This window comes from Gekko japonicus, unplaced genomic scaffold (genome assembly GCF_001447785.1).
Source record: "Gekko japonicus isolate JY-2015 unplaced genomic scaffold, Gekko_japonicus_V1.1 scaffold203, whole genome shotgun sequence".
Taxonomy (NCBI): domain Eukaryota; kingdom Metazoa; phylum Chordata; class Lepidosauria; order Squamata; family Gekkonidae; genus Gekko; species Gekko japonicus.
Window position 1 is genome coordinate 486,614 of NW_015170280.1, and position 19,803 is coordinate 506,416.

Consider the following 19,803-nt stretch of genomic DNA (forward strand, 5'->3'; position numbering starts at 1 on the left):
ATTTTTTAATTTTATTGGATTTGTATCCTGTCCTCCCCACATAGCAGGCTCAGGGCAGGTTCCATCATACATAATATCCAAAAAACAGTTAAAACTAATTAAAATACATCAAATAAAAATACAGATAACAATTCCTATATTTCTCACCAGAGCCTCAACAGATGAGGTCTACCACAGACTGGGGTTCCAGGTAGTTATGCAGATCTGTATCACTGGAGGGGCAGCCCAATAAAGTGTGGACGTCCGCTGCCTTAGCTAAAAGCCTGGTGGAAGAACTCCGTCTTGCAGGCCCTGCAGAACTGTAAAAGCTCCCTGAATGGGAGCTCATTCCACCAGGTAGGGGCCAGGACCAAAAAAGCCCTGGCCCTAGTTGAGGTGAGACGGATGTCCCTGGGGCCGGGGACTACCAGGAGATGCTGGTTTTCATATCATAGAGCTCTCTGAGGCTCATAAGGGCAGAGGCGGTCTTGAAGATATGCAGGCCCCTGGCCGAATAGGGCTTTGGATTAACAGTTCTTTTTGGAGGGAGGGACACTTACAGCAGAAAGCTGCCTAGGTCAGACCCTAGTCAGACTCACAAATACTTGCTATATCTTGTATTTCTCTTTGTGTTATCTTCATTTCTTAAGCATAACTTAGTCTTCATTGGTATGAGTCTGGATAGGCACTGATTCAGTTTGGCTGGCCCTGCTTCAGCACAATCACCTGGACAACTCCAGGTCTCTTGTAGTGTTCTCAAGAGACGGCTTTACCTGAAGCATGGCTTTCTGCTCCTCCCCGCAAGTGCCCAAGATTTCACTACGCTGGCTGAACAGCTCATCCACTGAATCTTTGTGCCGAATTATGTCAATGGAAAATGCCTGCAAAGGTAAACCATGGGACAAAAGAAGACCGATTAAGCAACCAGAACACAATATGCAAACAAATTCTGTATCTCTTTCAGGACATGTTTCTTGACCAAAGTGTAGCCATCTTGCCTGCACCAAAGACATGTCTCAATGGACACCCATCGAAGGCCACTACTTCAAGGCTGTCAGGATTGTGTGTGTGTGTGTGTGTGTGTGTGTTAGGTGCCATCCAGCTGCTTCTGACCTATAGCGACTCTATGAACTGATGACCTCCAAAATGTCCTACCATTGACAGCCTTGCTGAGGTCTTGCAAAATGAGGGCCACGGCTTCCTTTACTGAGTCAATCCATCTCCTGTTGGGTCTTCCTCTTTTCCTATTGCCTTCAACTTTTCCTAGCATTATTGTCTAGAATCTATGCTCTTGTTCTGTACTGTATTGATTCTACAGCTGCTCCAGATAGCCAGAGACCAGCCATTCTGTTGTAGGCACATCCTTGTAATTCCTGGAGTATCTTGTTTTAAGTGTTTTGTCCTACTTGAAATGACAGCTGAAATGCTTTGGATGGTGTTCAAAATCATCTGCTCCCTCCACCCAGCTACCTCCTCAACTGCATAGGGGCCAGAAGCAAACATGGTTTCAGTCTTTACACCATTAGCACCCCATATGCTCAACTTCAGCCATGGTAATGAAGCTGGTCACCTCTAGCTGATATGTCTGCCCTGGAAGGATCCACGCTAGCAGCTGGTGTCCCTTCACCACCTTTACTTCCTGCATCGCCTACACTTCCCTAACGCCATGAGCAATCCTTCCACTCTGCCATCCACCTTTGTTTAACAGCCTGTTTTCCATGCTTTGCTTTCCCTCAAGGAATCCCACTCTCCATCTTGCCAGCCTTTCTATACCTTCTGGACCTGCAGCTGTGCAGTGGTTTGGTCTTGCTCCAGGCGGATCGGACCAAGAGCCATCAGCTTCCGCTTTGTCTCTGCAACCCAAGCGAGTTCTGCATCAGCTGCTTGCTCATACTTGCACCGAGAAGGAAGAGGAGAACACAACATGGTTAGCAAAGTATAATGGGGTGAACCTGGCATGCAAACAGGGGCAAGTCCTAATGCTGCACTTATGTTGGTTGACAAGTGACAAGCTTAAAGGCTCTGCTGAGAATTGTCCAGCATGACAGCAAAACAGATTGTGGACGGAAAGTCAGCAGACAGGAGGGGAGGAGACAGTGCTTGCTTGCCTGGAGATAGCTTCAGGCAGGTAGCCATATTGGTCTGCAGTAGAAGAGCAAGACTTGAGCCCAGTAGCACCTTAAAGCTTAACCAGATTGCCAGAGAATCAAAGACCCTTTTGTCAGATACTGTGGAAATCTTGTTGGTCTTTAAGATGCTACTAGACTCGAATCTTGTTGCTTACTCATCTTTCCCACATTCTCATGACCACACAATCATCTTCTGAAAGAGCATCTGCACCCCATCCAAATCTGAGTTCAAGGCAACTACTAGTCCACTTAATACTTCTCCTCTAGAGCTGTAGGTTGATGGTGGCGCAGCACATGAAAAATTCCTGCGTACCTGAATTCCTACAACAATTTAGGACTGCTGGTTCTTGCAAAGATGAGGTGTGTCAAGCTTCTTGACACCTGCATAAATATTTTGCAGACGTGGGAGATCTGAGATCAAAGACATCCTCTGCATCACAAGCTTGCATCACAACCTTGACAAGGCTGCCCCCTCCACTGCTATCCAGAATTTAACAGGGGTTGCACTTACCTGTAACCTTTGTTCATCGAAAGGGCTTCTGTGCAGGCACACATCCCTCCCTCCTTCCCCGCTGTGGGAGTCTACTGCTCCTAAGTGGCGACTATGGAGAACTGAGGGAAGAGGTTGGCTCCTCCCAGGTCAGGGGACTTTTGGGCGGGAAGTTGCTGGAATGGTAGGAGCCAAGCATTCTTGGGAAGAAAAAATTTCTACAATGAGCTCGCTAGTTCTTCCCGGTGGCTGGCCTGCGGTACCGCAGTCCGATGTGGGACTGCACAGAAGCCTTAAAGATGAACCACTCGTTCCTTTCATCTGCTTGGCTGCAATTTCCCACTTTGGTTGGAAAGAAAAGCCAGTGCTAGCACCTTGGAGCATCTCTGAACACCACTGGGGAAAAGAGACTCAGAGAAAACTACCTGCTGGGACCTTTGTATCGCAGCATCTATTTCTTCTACCCTTTGCTTGATGGTGTCACTGATCAGCTTGTACCGTTCATTGGTGTCTGAGACCAGCTTATCCAAGCCTTCGCGGGCACGCCAGGGCACCAGTTCCAGCAGGGCACGGCTCACCTCATTCACAGTATCCAGAATAAGCCGACGTTCCATCACTTCCTTCTTTAGTTCCTGGGAGGGGAAAAAAGACCAACCATGAGTGACCATGAACTTGCCTTATTCCTAGGTTGTCCAAGAGGGAGCTTGTGGCTTTGGAAACAACTCTCTGGGTGGTCAGAGGCAGGGCCTGCTTCCCATTCTTAAAGGACCTGGGCTACATTTGCTGCTTGTAGGTCAGGAGAGGGGAAGAACTCTTGCTGCCAAAGAAAATAGCATTTCCTGCCTTGCAGCAGAAAAGCACATGCCCAGTTTGCTGCAGTGGGAAGGGGAGAATAGCATTCCCTCTCAGCAGCACATGGCTGAATCCTCTTCTTGACTGCAGCCATGCTCCCAGATCTCCGATTGTTGGACTTAAGAGGACAGCCGTAAAATGCAAGATGATCTCTTTACAAGAGTGCAACCTTTTTACAGTAGATGCTCCCTACCTTTTGCCTCTGCTGGAACTGAGGAATCTGCTCCCCAGTGGGGGAGTACCCTCCACCAGATGTCAGCTCCTCCTCCACTTGACTCATCCAGCCGGTCAGCTCCTCGTGCGTGGCCTGGAACTTCGTGGCCAGCTGCCGTGCCTGCTCCAGTGTCCGAAGCGCCTTTGAGCTGGCAGTGGTTATGTCTGAGTAACGGGTCTTGATGCCATCCAGTTTCTCCTGGATGAGCAGCACTTCCTCCCCTGGGGAAACACACAAGGACTTTAGCCTGAACGAGCCCTATCATCTGAGTTATGGTCATTTCTATTTTAAGCAGTGGATTGTAAGTCCATCTTTTCAAAATCTGCTACTCCCCCCCCCTTCTGCACTCACATCCTTCCACTGCCTGCTTACTGAAATATCTTTAAAGAAGTAAGGGAAGAGAATCTGAAGGGCAAACTCAGACACAACCTTTGCAGGTGTTGTCCCCCAGGGACTTCTACTCTTGGTCATCTTTGCTGGAGGATGTAAGGGAGGCGTTGGAGTCCAGCATACTTCCTTATCTCACCTGTGGTTTGTTTCAGAAGGGCTTGTCCATTCTTAATGGCCTGGTCTACATTCTTCTTGCGGTTCAGGATCTCATCATTCAAGGCCTAAATGGGAAGAACCAACAATAGCCGAGTTAGCAGTTCATCTGGGCACGTCTGCCTGATTCTGCAGAAGACCAAAGCAGGTTCCTGTTGGGGCCTGAGCTACAGAGCCACAACAGAGGTGGACAAACCACGGCCCAAGAGACACACCAGCCTCAGGGGAGCTTTTCACCTGGCTGGCCCTCAATCTGTTGGAAGCACTGGCCCTCCAGACTTCGGCAGCAGCTGGCAGACTGACATCCCTGAAAAGCAGCTGGAACAGCTCACGGGCTAAGAACGGCAAAGAGCAGCTGCATGGGAGAGGGGCCACATCTGAATTTCTGGCAGCTTTTGAAACTGGGAGAGCTAGTGCCTGGCCACTCCTGCACTATATTAAGTGGGCGAAGGTGGCAATCAAAAGATTTGATTTGGCTCCCTTTCATGCAGGCCTCTGTGCCCCTGTAAGACAGTAGAAAAGGGGAAGGTGCTGGGTGCCCAAATACAAACCAAAGGTTGGGTTCTGCTTGTGTGCTGAACACACCTCATAATTTTACCACAGAGAAGCAGCCTCATGGAAACCCCTAGACTGGCCACTCTGTCAAGGCTGAAGAGCTGCCTTCAACTGAAAACACCTCTAGGTAGAGACACAGGAGGACAGTCTTTCTAAAGCCTTACCCTACTCAGAGCTTCATCGCCAGATTTCTGGCATCAAAAGAATACCACTTCGGGAGCTGCTATAAGCATCAGGGTTTAACAAGCTTGAAGAAGAATCTGAACAGCTCCAGAGGCAGTTACTCCCTTGCCACGGAATTAGCCAAACTGGATAAAGCCACTGGCATGGGGAATGATTGCCTGCCAGCGCCTTCTGCTCCTCTCCTCTAAACTACCAAAAATATGTCAAGTATAGGAGTTTACAAGATCAATCCCTGGCAAACAAATCAACCTTTATGGTCAAGTCAACGCCTTCACTTTCCTCTCCGAGCGCTTGGGATCTCTGTCATACACCACAGGCGTTAGTTTCACGGCAACCCAGGGTTCTATCATAGCCTGTGATTGCTCAAAGAAATGGAAGCCAGTGAAGGAGTTGCACAGAAAGGCCATGAAGACAGGCACTGGGTCGGTTTTAAAGGGCTGCCAACTCAGTCCTATGGGGCAAAAATCTTGGGTGCAGAGGAGAAGGGGCCAAACCTATCCCTCACCCCAGACACTCCTTAATTATTGGGGCAGAAGAGAGATTTAGAGGTCCACTCCAACAGTGACACCGACTGCCTCATAGGAGCAAGTGGCTGCAATCAACTCCTGTAGAGTGAAACAAACAAAAGCTTTCCATTCAGTAGTGTGCTCTGTTGGGGCAAACACAGTCCTGCCATTCTCCAAGAGTGTGTGTGTGTGTGGGGGGGGATAGCAACCACTTACAGGCATCCATGGGGAGTGTGCAACAAGTACCTGCATACAGAGGCAGAGACACCTGGAGCACGAGGAGGCACTGGAGCAAACAGGTGCTCAGGTGTGGGCACTGTGTTATTCACACACTGATGAAGCGAAGAGAGCGAAACCAAAGGGGTCAATTCAAACATAAGCGCAACCATGAACCTACCACAAGCAAGCCCTTCATTCTTAATTTGGGGGATGGTCATAATATTGGCCTAAACTCATGAGGCTGTTGCATGGATTACCAAGATAATGTACACACTGCTGTTTTGGCTTGCTGGAATCAATTAAAATCAAAATACAGAATGATTCAAAGGAACAGAAACCCAAACACAATGTCATGGAAGATGGGGGGGGGGGAGAAGCGGTGAATACCAGCTGCTCAGCATGCTGCTTCTGCAGGACATCCCGTTGGTAATCCTTGACGGACACCGAGATGAGCTTGTCCTCAACCTCCGCTAGCCAGTTGAGCACCTCCACCTCGTCCTCCCCAAAGAGCCGGGCATTAGCCAAGGCCTGATCAAGAAGGGCAGCCTTCCGGCCGCACCGGTCACAAATCTCATCATAGCGAGACTCCAGCAGGTCCAGTTTGTCAGCCAGTAAGGCCTGCTCAGTTCTGCAGCTCAAGGAGGACAGAGACTGCCCTGTCCTGACTGCACGAGCCACGGCCGTGGCCCGGCTCTCTATCTCTTCCTCTAGTGCCTGGAAATCAGGGAGAATAAAAGGAAAGGGGGGAAAAACACAAAATGGAGAAGAACATGTGATTTGAAAATGGAACAAACACAAAGGGGGAAAAAACACAAATGTCAATGAAAATTCTTAACCAAAACTGAATAATGGAGATGGCTGATAAAAATATATGCTGTAATACATTAAATAATACATCAAATAAATGGTCTGAATGAAGGGGGGGGAGCAAAGAGATGACTTTCGTTTCATTCTGTCCTGGAGGTCAGGCAAACTCATTAACAGAAGCGACACTGCTTTTTTCATAGCCTTAAATCAAAATTAAGGGAACTTTGACACATCCACTTGCACCAAGCCAGGTTTATGCCCCAAGAGAGCCCCTATGCTTGCCTGCAAAGCTTCCCGTTCACTTACATCCCCAGTTATTGGCTGAGCTGTTTCTGACATCATAGATTATTCAAAAGCTCTGAGCTCAGGACTAAGAGATCTAATTAATAATAACTTGGACAGTAATATCTTTACTAGTTACTCAAGTTCAGTCTTGAGGCTTAAACACTCAGCCCTGGGTCTTTATATGCTGAATTCCAGCCAACTCATCTGGATTTCAAAGCCTGCTCCCATCGTGCACGTACATACACGACTGTATCCAGGGATGCATGTCTCTCAGCATCAAATACACCTGCCCAAGAGCCCCCCCCCCAGACCCCCGCCTTTGCCATTGTCTTGGCTATCATTCCCCAACCTTATGCCGGGTGATCTGCTGCTGGATTTTGGCAGTTTGAGTCCCAATGGGCTCTGAGTTGGCTAATTTCTTTTCTGTCACAGCCAGCCAGTCAGAGATGGGTTCCGATGTCTCATGGAACTGCTTGGCCAAAACCAGGATCTCCTCCAACTGATTTTGCCTGTGGTAAAAAGGGAAACAAATCCATTCAGAAATCCAAATGGGCACACTTAGCATTCCTGAAAGATTTAAGTGATTGAAATGCCCACAAATTGTTTGTGCCCCCACAGCTTTAGAAAGTTTTTTGGGGGGCGGGGGTGTGTACCTAGAAGCCATGGCTGACTTCTGGCGACCCCTAGTGGGGCTTGGAGGCAAGGGACATTCTTTGGAGGTCTCCCATCCAAGCTCTTTCCGGGGTCAGCCCTGCTTAGCTTCCAAACTCTGACGAGATCGGGCTTGCCTGGGCTGTCCAGGTCCAGGCACTTTAGAAAGTTTGAGACTGGTAGCTCTCCCTTGGACCTGGAGCCTCACTGAATCCAACTTTGTAGCCTTAAGATGGTGCTGACAAAACTCAAAGGCATACACAGTGAAGCTGTCCCCAGCTGACTATTGTTCCATCTATTCAAGACAAGCAATGGTGCTCCCAGTTCTCAAGGAGATCTCTCTCAGCAAAGCTCCTTGAGATTCTAATAAGCTAGAAGTGCCAAGGATAGGACATGCAAGATCTGCTCTACTGCTGAGATGCCTAAAGACATAACATAAGTATTCTTCTAGATCAGACCATCTAGTTCCAATAGGCACCAGCTCTCCAGGGTCTCAAGGAGGGTTTTTAATGAGCTCTACAGAGATCCTTTTAACTAGACATGCTGGGGACTGAACATGACAACTGGAATGGTAAGCCACATTAGGGACCAAGTTGTATCCAATTTCTGCAGCAGTCCACTGTGAGCACCGTGCTACTGGCACTGACTATGCCATTCCTCTGCTAGCCGGACTTATGGGATCAACACACAGTTGCCCTGTAGCTTCCGAAACTCAGTTGTTCTGATAATCCCCATTAAACCCTTGTATTTATAAAAGAGAGACTGAGATCCATTCTGAAGAGGTGCAGGTGGAGGGTGGCACCCAGTCTACCCAGGATGGGAGGGACAATACATCCATCGAATCCCCACAGTTCTCCCACCTAGAGAGAACAGCAAGCAAATATCGCTGTTTTACAATTTATCTGAGTTTAGGTAGCCTTTTCGGAGCTGCGGTGGCTCAAGTGGTTAAGACACTGAACTGCAGGCTGTGGAAGGTCAGTAGTTCAGCAGTTCGAGACCCGGGTGCCACATGATGGAGTGAGCTCCCATCTCTAGTTCCAGCTCCTGCCAACCTAGCAGTTCGAAAGCAAGAAATTGCAAGTAGATAAATAGGTACCACTTAGGCGGGAAGGTAACAGCGTTCCGTGCGCCTTGGTATTTAGTCATGCCGGCCACATGACCACGGAAACGTCTTTGGACAGCGCTGGCTCTTCGGCTTTGAAACGGAGATGAGCACCGCAACCCTAGAGTCGGATTCGACTGGCTTTCGAGCAAGGGAACCTTTACCTTTTACCTAGGTAGCCTTTTAAATGTCTTCCATATCTGTTACCACCCTTAGCAGTGAATAGAATCATAATTTTATTTGGATTTTAAAATCTCTTTCTCGTTGTTATTGGATGCTTGGGGATATGTGTCAGGGGGGATGGAGACTTGGGGGGAGTAGTCTTGGGCAAGGGGAGGTATAGCAGTGGGAAATGGTACAGAGAAATGAGCAAATGCGCCTAAGAGCTTGCCCCATTTCTGGTTTTGTTCCTAGTCAAAGGAAATCTGGATTCCACACCAGCATCCTATTGGGTCACATGATGGTTCCACTGGATCACTCCTGCCAGCTCCCTTTCCCTTTCACGTGGGCTGCAGCCTTATCTGGGTCATTTTAACCATGCACCTTGTAACCTCCACATGAAGTGGTCTCCTCCTGAGTCAGACCCATGGTCTATCAAGGACAGTACTTTCTGTTCTGATCAGCAGTAGCTTACTACGGTCTTAGGTTGAAGTCTTTCCCGTCACCTGCTATCAGATCCTTTAAAATGGAGATGCCAGGGACTGAACCTGGGACTTTCTCCATGCCAGGCTGATGCCCTTAACCTGAGCCACATGGCCCCTCCCCACAGAAGACTTGCTGTTGAAAGCAAGGCTGGTAACGGCAAAAACAGTGTTAATCCAGGACTTGGATTATGCAGAAAAGGGTGAACGTGGCTTGATGGGTGTGTGTGTGTGTGTGTTGAGTTTTCATAACTGTCCCCACTCCCCACCAGGCTTCTCAGTGCAGCAGCAGGCTGGTCTGGGGGTGGGAGAGGGAGGAGGAAGAGCCCCTGTCTCTCATGATCCCACCTCCACACCAGACACCCTGTTCAAAGGTGCTTCAAGGGTCTCTAGCTGGCATCAGAATCCTGCGTCATGAAACAGCAGAGATTTTAGAGCAAAGATCATTGAAGATGCTGTGTGTGGGTGGAGGCACAGCAGCCTCCTGCATGTCAGTGAGACATTAAAACACCTTCCCCAAGGTTGCACCCTGCCCGTCTCTGTGCTTACCTTGCTGAGGCCTTGCTGAGGAGGCCTGCCCAGCGGCTTCCAAGACTCTCCAGCTGCCCAGCTATCTTCTCCCTGTCCACTGGTTCGGCTGACTGTGCTATTCTTCCACCCTCTGTTTGAATCATCTCAACAGTAGCTTTCCGATCATCCAGGAGGCGCTGCAGCAGCTTTGGGGCAAAGCATTGGGAACTGGTCAAAAGAATGAGTATTAATCTCGTTGCAAGCAACTTTGTCTCCATGGGGGAGCAAAGTGAAGCATAAAGGAAGCAAAATAAATGACCCCAATAAACCAGCAATTCTCATCCTGTCTCCCAAAAGGTCAACCTTCCCCCGTGCCTGGAAAATGAGTTCTCCTCTGTGTTAAACTTCCCTTCTCTTGACAACATCCCACACACCTCCCCTAAATCCCTTTTCTTGGCTTCTTTTTCACGATCTGTCATGCCAGGATTTCATTCTTCACTACTGGGACTTACCTATTCCATGTGCCTCTCTAAGATTAGTGCTTCCAAGAGAAAGCTGCTTTAAACTCTTTCTGCACGGCAGTTTTTTTGAAGTGGACAGCAATTTCAACACACATGGATCTTGCACTTCCTAGCAATCACTTGCGCCTCCTAGAGAGAACTTGGAGGCTCACCCTCCCCTATGCAGTCTCACTCACCTTCTGCTCTTGGATCTGGGCCTTCACCACTTTGTATTCCGCTGACGGAGGCTTCTGATTGGAGATGAGCTCCTCAGTGTCCGCCAGCCAGCTGAGCAGAGGCTCCAAGGCATCTTGGAATTTCCCACAATGCAACAGGGCTTCCTGCAGTTGGGCAATTCTCTGAGCCACCTACATTTGGCCAACACACACAGGGAGCGGCATGGATTAGCCAATTATTTGCAAAGCCCAGTTCATGGCAAAAACTGTTACTTGGGCCCAAGCTACATGAGACGCTGGAAAGTCCATAGCTCAGCTCCCATTTTTTCCTCTCCTTTCAAAAAGCAGGCATGCACCTAGCTGCCTACCTCTTTAAACACACCACAGAGGACCTCATTGACAGCACTCCCAGTCTCTGGGGGTGCTTGGCCCTCTACCTCACTCTGCCTCATAAGCAGTAGCTGAAGCAGATGCTTACTGCGATTTTGCAGGTGGGAAGCAAAGCCAATCCGCTAAGCTTTGGGCTAAGTAGGGACTTGAACCCAGGCCCTTCTTGTTCACTTGGCCTCTAGCTGATGTGTGCTATTATAGTCTCTCTCTGTTCCCTGTTCCCTTTGCTATCCTATCGGTCAAAGTTGATACTGTAAGTTCCTTTGGGTGGGTCCTCTCTCGCTTGCTTAGATAGCCCTATGAAGCCTTATGCCCATTGCTGGTGGTATGTTTGCTCTCTCTCAATGCCAGTTCTCAACATTTGGTCACATTTTTTTAACATTTTTTATTGCTTTTCTAAACTACAAATCTACAGGATCGGGGGATGGGAACAACCTAAAATGAAGAGTAACAAGGATCCTCAATACAGTCTTTGGATACTGAAGCGGAATTAAGGGCTGCTGCCCGTAAACAGCTAAAAATTAAATTGGACTTTGATAAGAAGCACAGAGGAAAGAAAAAAAGCAAAATAGACTAACTTTGATAGTGTGAGGTTGATTGTTAATGCATACATTTAAAGCGAAGATACACACACTACAGTCACATATGTTTTTGATTGCCTGCTTTTTAATTTGATACTTTTATATTATTAACTCTCACGTTTTACTATTTTGATAATAGGGATGTATCAACAACATTTGGTCACATTCTTGCGTGACTCAGAGAAAAAGCCAAGGGATGATGACACGCAAAGAGATGCGGAGGCTTCTTCCTGAATATATTATATAGATATAATTTATTTATGTTAGATTCTATCCCACCCTTCCCTGCACAAAGGGCTCAGGGCAGCTCACAACAAATGACAAAACAAATAAAAACAGTTAAAAACACTCAGTCCGTTAAATCATACAAACAATAATAAATAAGTCAGCATACAAGACGGCAAGTAGGCATAAGTGCGTAGCACTCTAATAAAATTTATAGAAGAGTGTGCCTCTAATTAACCAGCTGGACAGTGGGCAATCGCCACTGGTAATCTCTGATCAGATATCATAACAGGCCAGGGCGGGGTTAAGCAGGGGAGGCCAGTATAACTGGTCACCCATTGCCTCAACCAAACTCCTGCGAGAATGTCTCCATTTTATAGGCCCCGTGGAACTGAAGATCCCGCTGGGCCTGATCTCACTTGGGAGAGTGTTCCACCAGGCCAGAGCCGAGAAAGCTCTGGCCAAGGCTAAGCGGATGTCCATTGGGCTGGGGACCACCAGCAGATGTTGATTTGATGAGCACAACGCTCTTCGAGGGACATAGTGGGAGAGGTGGTCCTACAGATATGTTGGTCCCAAACCACACAGGGCTTTAAACCTTGAACTTGATTTGGTACTCCACTGGAAGCCAATGCAGCTGGCGGAGCACTGGTTGTTTATGTGATCTTAGAGGTGTCCCGGCAAGGACATTTTGCCCGGCAAGGCTGCATTTTGAACCAGTTGGAGCTTCCAAGTCAACCTCAAGGGCAGTCCTGTGTAGAGAGAGAGTTACAGTAGTCCAGTCTGGATGTCGGTTGGCACCGCCATGGGATGTCTCTGTGCTGGAGTGTGTGAGCTATGCGCTTGCACCTTCCTTGCCACCCTGCTTTTCCCTGCAGCTGTCTTCCCTCTGTTGCCTTATTATCTCTCCGTGGCCTTGAGTGCCTGGATTCCCCGTCTTGCCTCCTTTGCCAGTCTCCCGCCCTTGCTGGGTCCGTTAGCTTTTCCCCGCGCTTGCAGGTGCTTGCTCATTGGCCTCTGCTCATCAGGGGGTCGTTTATGAATGAGGTATAACTGTTTAGCCCGTGCATCTTAGGTTATTCCTAACACAGAAGTTCATGGAGTATCCTCTACTCTGATCAATAAACTGAACCTAACCCGGTCCTGTGTGTTGTTACTGAGTTACTGGAGTACCTGACACTGGAAGTGACCACTGGATGGATCACTGTGGCTAAGTCAAAAGGACAGAGATGGGGAACCAGCTGCCTGACCAGCCAAAGATGGCAAAAGGCTGTTCTGGCAAAGGTCGTGACTTTGGCCTCCATTGAAAGTGAGGCATCCAAGATCACACCCAAGCTCCTCACCATTGGCAATGGCGTCGATAGCACCCTGCCAAAGGTTGGGAACTGGATCCCTAACTCCACAGGACTGCCGTCTTTGATGGATTTAATTTCAAATGGCTCTGCAGCAACCAAGCAGCCACAGACCCTTAATGCCCTAGCCAGAACCTCTGGGGCAGTGTCCAGTTAGCTGTCCATCAATACATACAGCTGGGTGTCATCAGCATACTGGTGACAACCCAGCCCAAACCTCCAGACCAACTGGGCGAGGGGGTGCATATAGATGTAGAATAACATAGGGGAGAAGATTGCCCCCTGTGGGACACCGCACACCCGAGGATAGCATGGTGAAACTCTCTCCTCAATTGCCACCCTCTGCCCCTGACCATGGAGAAACAAGATGAGCCACCACAAAGCAGCCCCTCGTATCCCCACCTTGGCAAGGCGGTGGGCCATAAGGTCATAGTTGACTGTGTCAAACACTACTGTTACGTCAAGTAACACCAGCAGCACTGACCCGCCTTGGTCCATATGCCTCTGGAGGTCATCTGTGAGGGCGACCAGAGCCGTCTCTGTCCCATAGTGAGGGTGGAAGCCAGACTGGAATACGTCCAAGACAGAGAAGTAATCCAGGAAGACTTGGAGTTATTCCGCTACTGCTCTCTCAACCATCTTACCCAGAAAAGGGAGGTCTGACACTGGGCAGTAGTTGGCCGGATCCAAAGAATCTAAGGATGGCTTTTTCAAGAGTGGTCTCACCACTGCCTCCTTTAAAGCCTGACGTGACTGGGAGTAGGGTCCATCCCTAAACTAAGCATCCTTGAGTTTGCTGCTCTGGGGGAAAGAGAAGCACTGCCCCTTGGGCTCAGGTTGCATAGGGGGCAAACTTGGGCCCAGACCCACCTACTGCACCCCAAAGGTTTCCTTGCAATATACACCCCCCTCCCATGCTTGTCATATTGATAGGCCCGTGGCCAGTAACTGGGAAGAGCCGCTTAGCTTGCTGCACCTCACCTTCTTGTTGAGTGTGTTCCAGCGGGTGTTGATATCTTCCATGTCATGTTCCAGGCCCTGTACATCACAATTCTTTCCTGCGCTCTGGATGAGTCCCTGCCCAAGCCCATTGACTTGCTGCAGTCTGAGTTGAAGCAGGTCGACTTGCTCCCTCTGGAATGTCTGAGCAAAGGTCGAAAGAAAAACAAAATGGACATGGGTCACCTCTGGAAATCACTCAGCTTTTAAAAAGGCTTTTATCCTGCCTCCCTGCAGGGAGCAGTACTGCTTCCCTCAGTATACCCTTACAACAGTGTTGTGAAGTAAATTAGGCTGAAAAGAGTGTCTGGCCCCAGAGCAGTTTCAGAGCCTCCTTAGCTTAAATCCAACAGACTGCCCATTATCCTACAACTGCAAGGAGCAACTTGGTCCCTTTGTAGAATACCTGGATATTGCTGGCTTATGAGCCTCCACCTCTAGCCACAGACATGCAGACTCACTGAGGTCCAATCATCTGTACTGAGGCCCAAGACACAGGGCTCGGAAGGTAATACAAACCAACAGCCCCAGAAAAACTGCATTCGCAGGCATGGTGCACTCACAATCAAGCCCTGCAGTCCTGGAAAGTGAAGCCTTGAGAGTACCAACAGAAGCACACTGAAACTCTTGACATTGGGAAGAAATGCAGGACATCTTTTTTAAAAGGACAAACCACCAAGGAAAGGAAAATGAATGCATTTCCTGCTTATCGGAGAGCTTCCCACGTATCTGGCTCACTCCCAGTCTGAAAGCCTTCTGGGGGAGGGGGGGAAGCATCTTAAAACAAAAGGGCTTGGAAACAAAGGGAGAGAACCTGGCCCTGGAAAGAAGACAGAAAGATACAATCCTGTTCCTGCAAAGGACAATTTAAATCTGAGATCCTCAGATCGCCTGTAAATACCTGTTGACAAGCAAGAGGCTGGCAAAGCAGCCCGAGTGATAGTTTTCCCATAGAGGAAGGGGGGGGTCTTTGGTCACTACTGATGTAAAACTGTCCCTCAGCTCCTCACTGGCGAACAGGAACAGCAGCCACCTACTTCTCAGGGCTGGCCAAACACAACCAAGCAGTAAAGAAGACAGGCAACATGGCATTAATGAAAAGCAGCAGCTGTATGTAGTGGTGGAGAAAGTGGCACTGTTTGCCCAAGGCTGCCGAATAGCAGAGGCTCAAGCCAAACTCACATTCCCTCCCCTCCACAGGAAGGCTCGGCCTGTGGAAAGGGAGGACACGACGGCTTGATTCAGCCTGAATCTCATTTGCTAAAAGAGTCTGGGCCAGATCACTCTCAAAGCCACCTTCAGGGTCCTTTGGGCAGGCCTGGGGGGAAAAGGAGGAAGAGACGCGTGGTCGGGCTGGCTGCACTTGAGAGGTGGATACTCACTTCTCCTTTCATTTCCATAGGCCATTCCGGCTGCTGAAGTTACCCCCCCCCCCATTTTTTCTAGCTGGCCTCAAGTCACCACTTTTCACAGTGGATCCCTTTTCTAAATCTCCAAACTGATGTCCTTTGTAAATCTCCCCAAAGGCAGTGTTTTCTTCTCTCTGGGCCAACACGTGTTGGACGTTTGAGTTATCATCCAAATAAGGACCACTGCATTACTCAAAAACAAACAAACTCCTCACAGCAATGGAGACTGCCCAATCTCTGCTCTGCCACGAAATGACCCAGCAACAACTATTCAGACCAAGATATGTTACCCAGAGATAACCCCATTGCCCCTCCATTGCTGTCTCATTCTCTACTTGCTTTGCTTTATTTACAAGATTGACAGACACCTTTCTGGAGGAACCGGGCAATACACAGCAATTCAGTACAATGCTAGGCATGTCAAGCACACAATCTTTCTGCAGATGCTCTTGCTGTGTTACTTTAATGCACACAATGATTTCTAACCACACATGTGGCACATGGTACTACCGTGGTTTAGGCATCACAGGGTTCCTAACACACAAAATAGTGAGTGGCAGGACTGGAAAAAAAAACATATCCCAAGCAGGGGACTCTATCCCCCCCTCCCCCCAATTCTTCAACACCTATTTCTCCAGCTTATGGAAGGCACCTGCTACCTGATGTCCTAGGGCCTTCTGCATGCAAAACCCATATTCTGCTAGAGATATGGCTCCTCCTATGTTAGGCTCAGTCTGGAAAGACCAAGGCTCAAATCCCAGCTCAGGCATGAAGCTCAATGGCCAATTTGGAGAAACCAAGATGGGTAGCCGTGTTAGTCTGTCTGTAGCAGTAGAAAAGAGCAAGAGATACCTGAAGAAGTGAGCAGTGACTCATGAAAGCTCATACTCTGCCACTGAACTCCTGGAGAAACCAGCCAGTCTCAGCCTAACCTACCTCACAGGTTTGTTGTGAGGATAAACAGGCATCGACTTCCGGTTTATGGCGACATGCTGGTGGACGCATCTCCCAGATCTCCCGGGGATGTGATCTGCACACCAGCGGAAAGGAGGGGGGGCGACGGGTTGCTACCCCCTGGAACCTTGGCAAATGGATCCTAGCCATGGGGCTTTTGAGGGGTGGCCTCTTCGCCAGCGCGATGCTAGGGAATTGAGGTGCTCCTCCGCCCCGACGGTCCTGCCGCTGAGTGTTCATATGGATCTACAGCCACTGACCGGGACAAGCGTTGGAGATCGAGCATTTTGAACGTATGCTGAGCGAGGTCGTAAGACCAACAATGAACTGTGAGTCGGGTTAAAGCGAAACGAGAATTAAAAAAGAAAGCTACCCCCCTGGGAACGGCAAAAAAAGCAAGCGGGGGAGGGGGCCCTCCCATACTCATGAACTAAATAACGAAATACTAAGGGGGAGTGGAAGAAAAAGCAGTGAAATCGGTTTTGAGAGACCAGAGCGTGGATAAGCGCACGGGCGTATTTCAGAGACTTTAGCAAGTTTTTATAAAAGTAAACAATCCATAAAGATGGTGGGGAAGAGGGCAGAGAAAGATAAACCAGCCGGGATCATGAGACCACTGAGCTTTCCAAAATGTTGGCAGAGTCCTTGCGCCCTCTGCTGGACCAGATGACTAACAAAGAACAACAGCTGACGAATCTAAACCAGAGTTTGGCAACTCAGCAGCTCCAACTGACTGAGACTTTAAAAATAACGGAGCAAACGGCTGAGAAGGTGAAGGAAATGGACGCCAATGCCAAAAAAGTCAAGAAAAAGGTGCAAAAGCTGGAAAAGAGACAAGCTTCGGAAGAAACACAACTTTTACAGCTGCAAATGGAGAAAACAAATTTGGTTCTACAGTTTCAAGGGGTCCCAGAATCTAAAGGTGAGAATCTAAAGCAACTTCTGAGTGAAGCACTAGCCCCAGTTACAGATCTGAAAGCAGAGTATCTTGTAAGTGAAATGGATGTGGTCTATAGGTCCTATTCCGTGTACATCAAAAAGAATAATCTGCCTGGGGATATAGTGGTGAGGTTTTCAAAGCAACATGTAAGGGATTCTATCCTGAGGGCAACAACAGGAACACCCTTGAAAATCGGGGACAACACCATCAGGATTTTAAAAGACATTCCATTTGAAATAAGACAAAAGAGAAAGAAATATAAAGATCTAATCCTGTTTCTCCAAACAAACAGCATTGTTTACAGATGGTTAATTCCGGAAGGCATCATTTTCAAAATACAAGATAAAAAAGAAAAGATTGACTCTATTTCTAAAGCACGTAAGTTCCTGAGAGTCCAGCTGGGAGAGCCAGCCGGGGGCGAGAAGGAAGAAGATGACAGCAAATCCAGTGGCGAACTGGACTCAGTGTCTTCCGACGAGGACTCTCTCTCTGATAAGGGGGTGGCTGCCCCCAAGCATACATATAAATTGAGGATTAGAAAAGATAAGACAAAATGAAGGCTGAAGGAGTCTGAATTGTGCCTTTAAACTTTAGTTTTATTGGGGGATGCTCTGGGGACTCTCTTAATTGGTTAAAACATTGGATAAAAAGATAAGAAATATAGCATAGCCGACTATGTTCAAAGTAATGGTAGCATTTTAAGATTAACATTTATATAAACTCTTGTTATGATCTCCTATACTTGGGGTTTTAGTTAGTTGTGGTTTTCTTTCCTTTCTCCCTAGATGTAGTTACCCCTCCCTATTTTTCCGTTGTATTTATTTATTTATTTTATCCTTAGATTTGTATCCTGCCCTACCCCTGAGGCTCAGAGCGGCTAACAAGGACACAATGTGCCAAAATTAAAACAATAAAAACACGTAATATAAAACAGTAAAATACAATAACAAAATTAGACACAAGATGGGTAGATTAAACCTAACGGTAGCTTTATCAAAATCTATCATCCACTTCGTGCAGGGGCACCTCACCCCCCAAAGGGACCAGATAGTCGTGGTGATGGTGCGACGGTGCATAGGTGGCAATGATGGAGTACTAGTGGCGGCGGCTCCTACTCAAAGGCCTGGCAGAAGAGCTCTGTCTTGCAGGCCCTGCGGAACTGAGAAAGATCCCGCAGGGCCCGGATCTCCTCCGGGAGCTCCTTTCACCAGGTAGGAGCCGCCACCAAAAATGCCCTGGCTCTGGTCACTGCAAATTTAACATCCCCGGGGCCTGGAATTTCCAGGAGATGACAACTCCCTGACCGTAGTGCCCTTGGAGGAACATACGGAGAAAGGCGGTCCCTCAGGTAGGCTGGACCCTGGCCATAAAGGGCTTTAAAGGTAAGAACCAGCACTTTGAAGCAAATCTGGTACCCTATTGGCAGCCAGTGCAGCGCTTTCAGCACAGGCTGAATGTGGTCCCTCCTCAAGAGACCCATCAACAACCTGGCTGCAGCATTCTGCACTAGCTGCAACCTCCAGATTTGTGACAAAGGCAGCCCCATGTAGAGAGCGTTACAGTAGTCTAACCTTGAGGTAACCGTAGCATGGATCACCGTGGCCAGGTCCTCACGGCTAAGGTAGGGGACCAGCTGCCGAGCTAGCCGAAGATGATAAAAGGCTGCCCTGGCAGTGGCTGCCACCTGGGCCTCCATTGTAGAAGAAGACGAAGACGAAGACGAGGACGAGGACGAGGACGAGGAGGACGAGGAGGAAGAGGAGGAAGAGGAGGAAGAGGAAGAGGAAGAGGAGGAAGAGGAAAAGAGGAAGAGGAAGAAGAAGAAGAAGAAGAGGAGGAGGAGGAAGAAGAGGAGGAGGAGGAGGAGGAGATTGGATTTATACCCTGCCCTTAACTACCCAAAGGTGTCTCAGAGCGGCTTACAAACTCCTTTCCCTTCCCCTCCCCACAACAGACACCCTGTGAGGTAGGTGGGGCTGAGAGAACTCTTGACAGAAACTGCTCTTTTTCAAGAACAGCTGTGCCAGAGTTATGGCTTGCCCAAGGTCATCCAGCCAGGTGCAAGTGGAGGAGTGGAAAATCAAACCTGGTTCTCCCAGATTAGAGTCCGCACACTTAACCACTACACCAAACTGGCGCACACCCAGACTCCTAACCTCCGACGCTGGTACCAAAGGCACCCATCAAAGGTCGGGAGAGGGAGCCCCAACCCTGAGCCGATCCGACTCAGGCCCAGGACCTCCGTTGTAGTTTGTAGTCTATTAAAAAATGCAATAAAAAATCCCCTCCGGGGGCCCAAAAAAAAAAAAAAGGATAAACAGACATCACACTGAACTCTTTGGAGGAAAGGAGGGATACAAATTAAATAAGCAATGACAGCCAGAACTGACCATCAAAAGCCCTCTTCTGATAGGCAGGGATACCTAAATAGCAACTTTTTTTTTAAAGAGCCAAACACTGAGCAGCTGCTTCCAAAAACAACTGTGTCCAAATCTCTCTTGGAGGTCAAGCAAAGGGATTTACTTTTGCTGAGGGGTCCTTGCACAGGACAGCCACTTTATTTCTGAAGCAATACAAAAAAGAAAGACCTTGGGGGGGGGGGGGGGGGGGG

General features: G+C 48.5%; 1 protein-coding gene across 1 annotated transcript in view; it reads right to left on the minus strand.

The window, feature by feature from the left end:
• The window catches only part of MACF1 (microtubule-actin crosslinking factor 1), a 373,337-nt gene that overhangs the window by 52,998 nt on the left and 300,536 nt on the right, over positions 1-19,803 (minus strand). Inside the window, 10 exon segments of the mRNA XM_015417776.1 lie at positions 753-860; positions 1,753-1,872; positions 3,024-3,230; positions 3,644-3,885; positions 4,191-4,275; positions 6,058-6,384; positions 7,112-7,271; positions 9,706-9,872; positions 10,364-10,534; positions 13,872-14,033. Of these exon segments, the coding sequence (XP_015273262.1) occupies positions 753-860; positions 1,753-1,872; positions 3,024-3,230; positions 3,644-3,885; positions 4,191-4,275; positions 6,058-6,384; positions 7,112-7,271; positions 9,706-9,872; positions 10,364-10,534; positions 13,872-14,033 (1,749 nt within the window).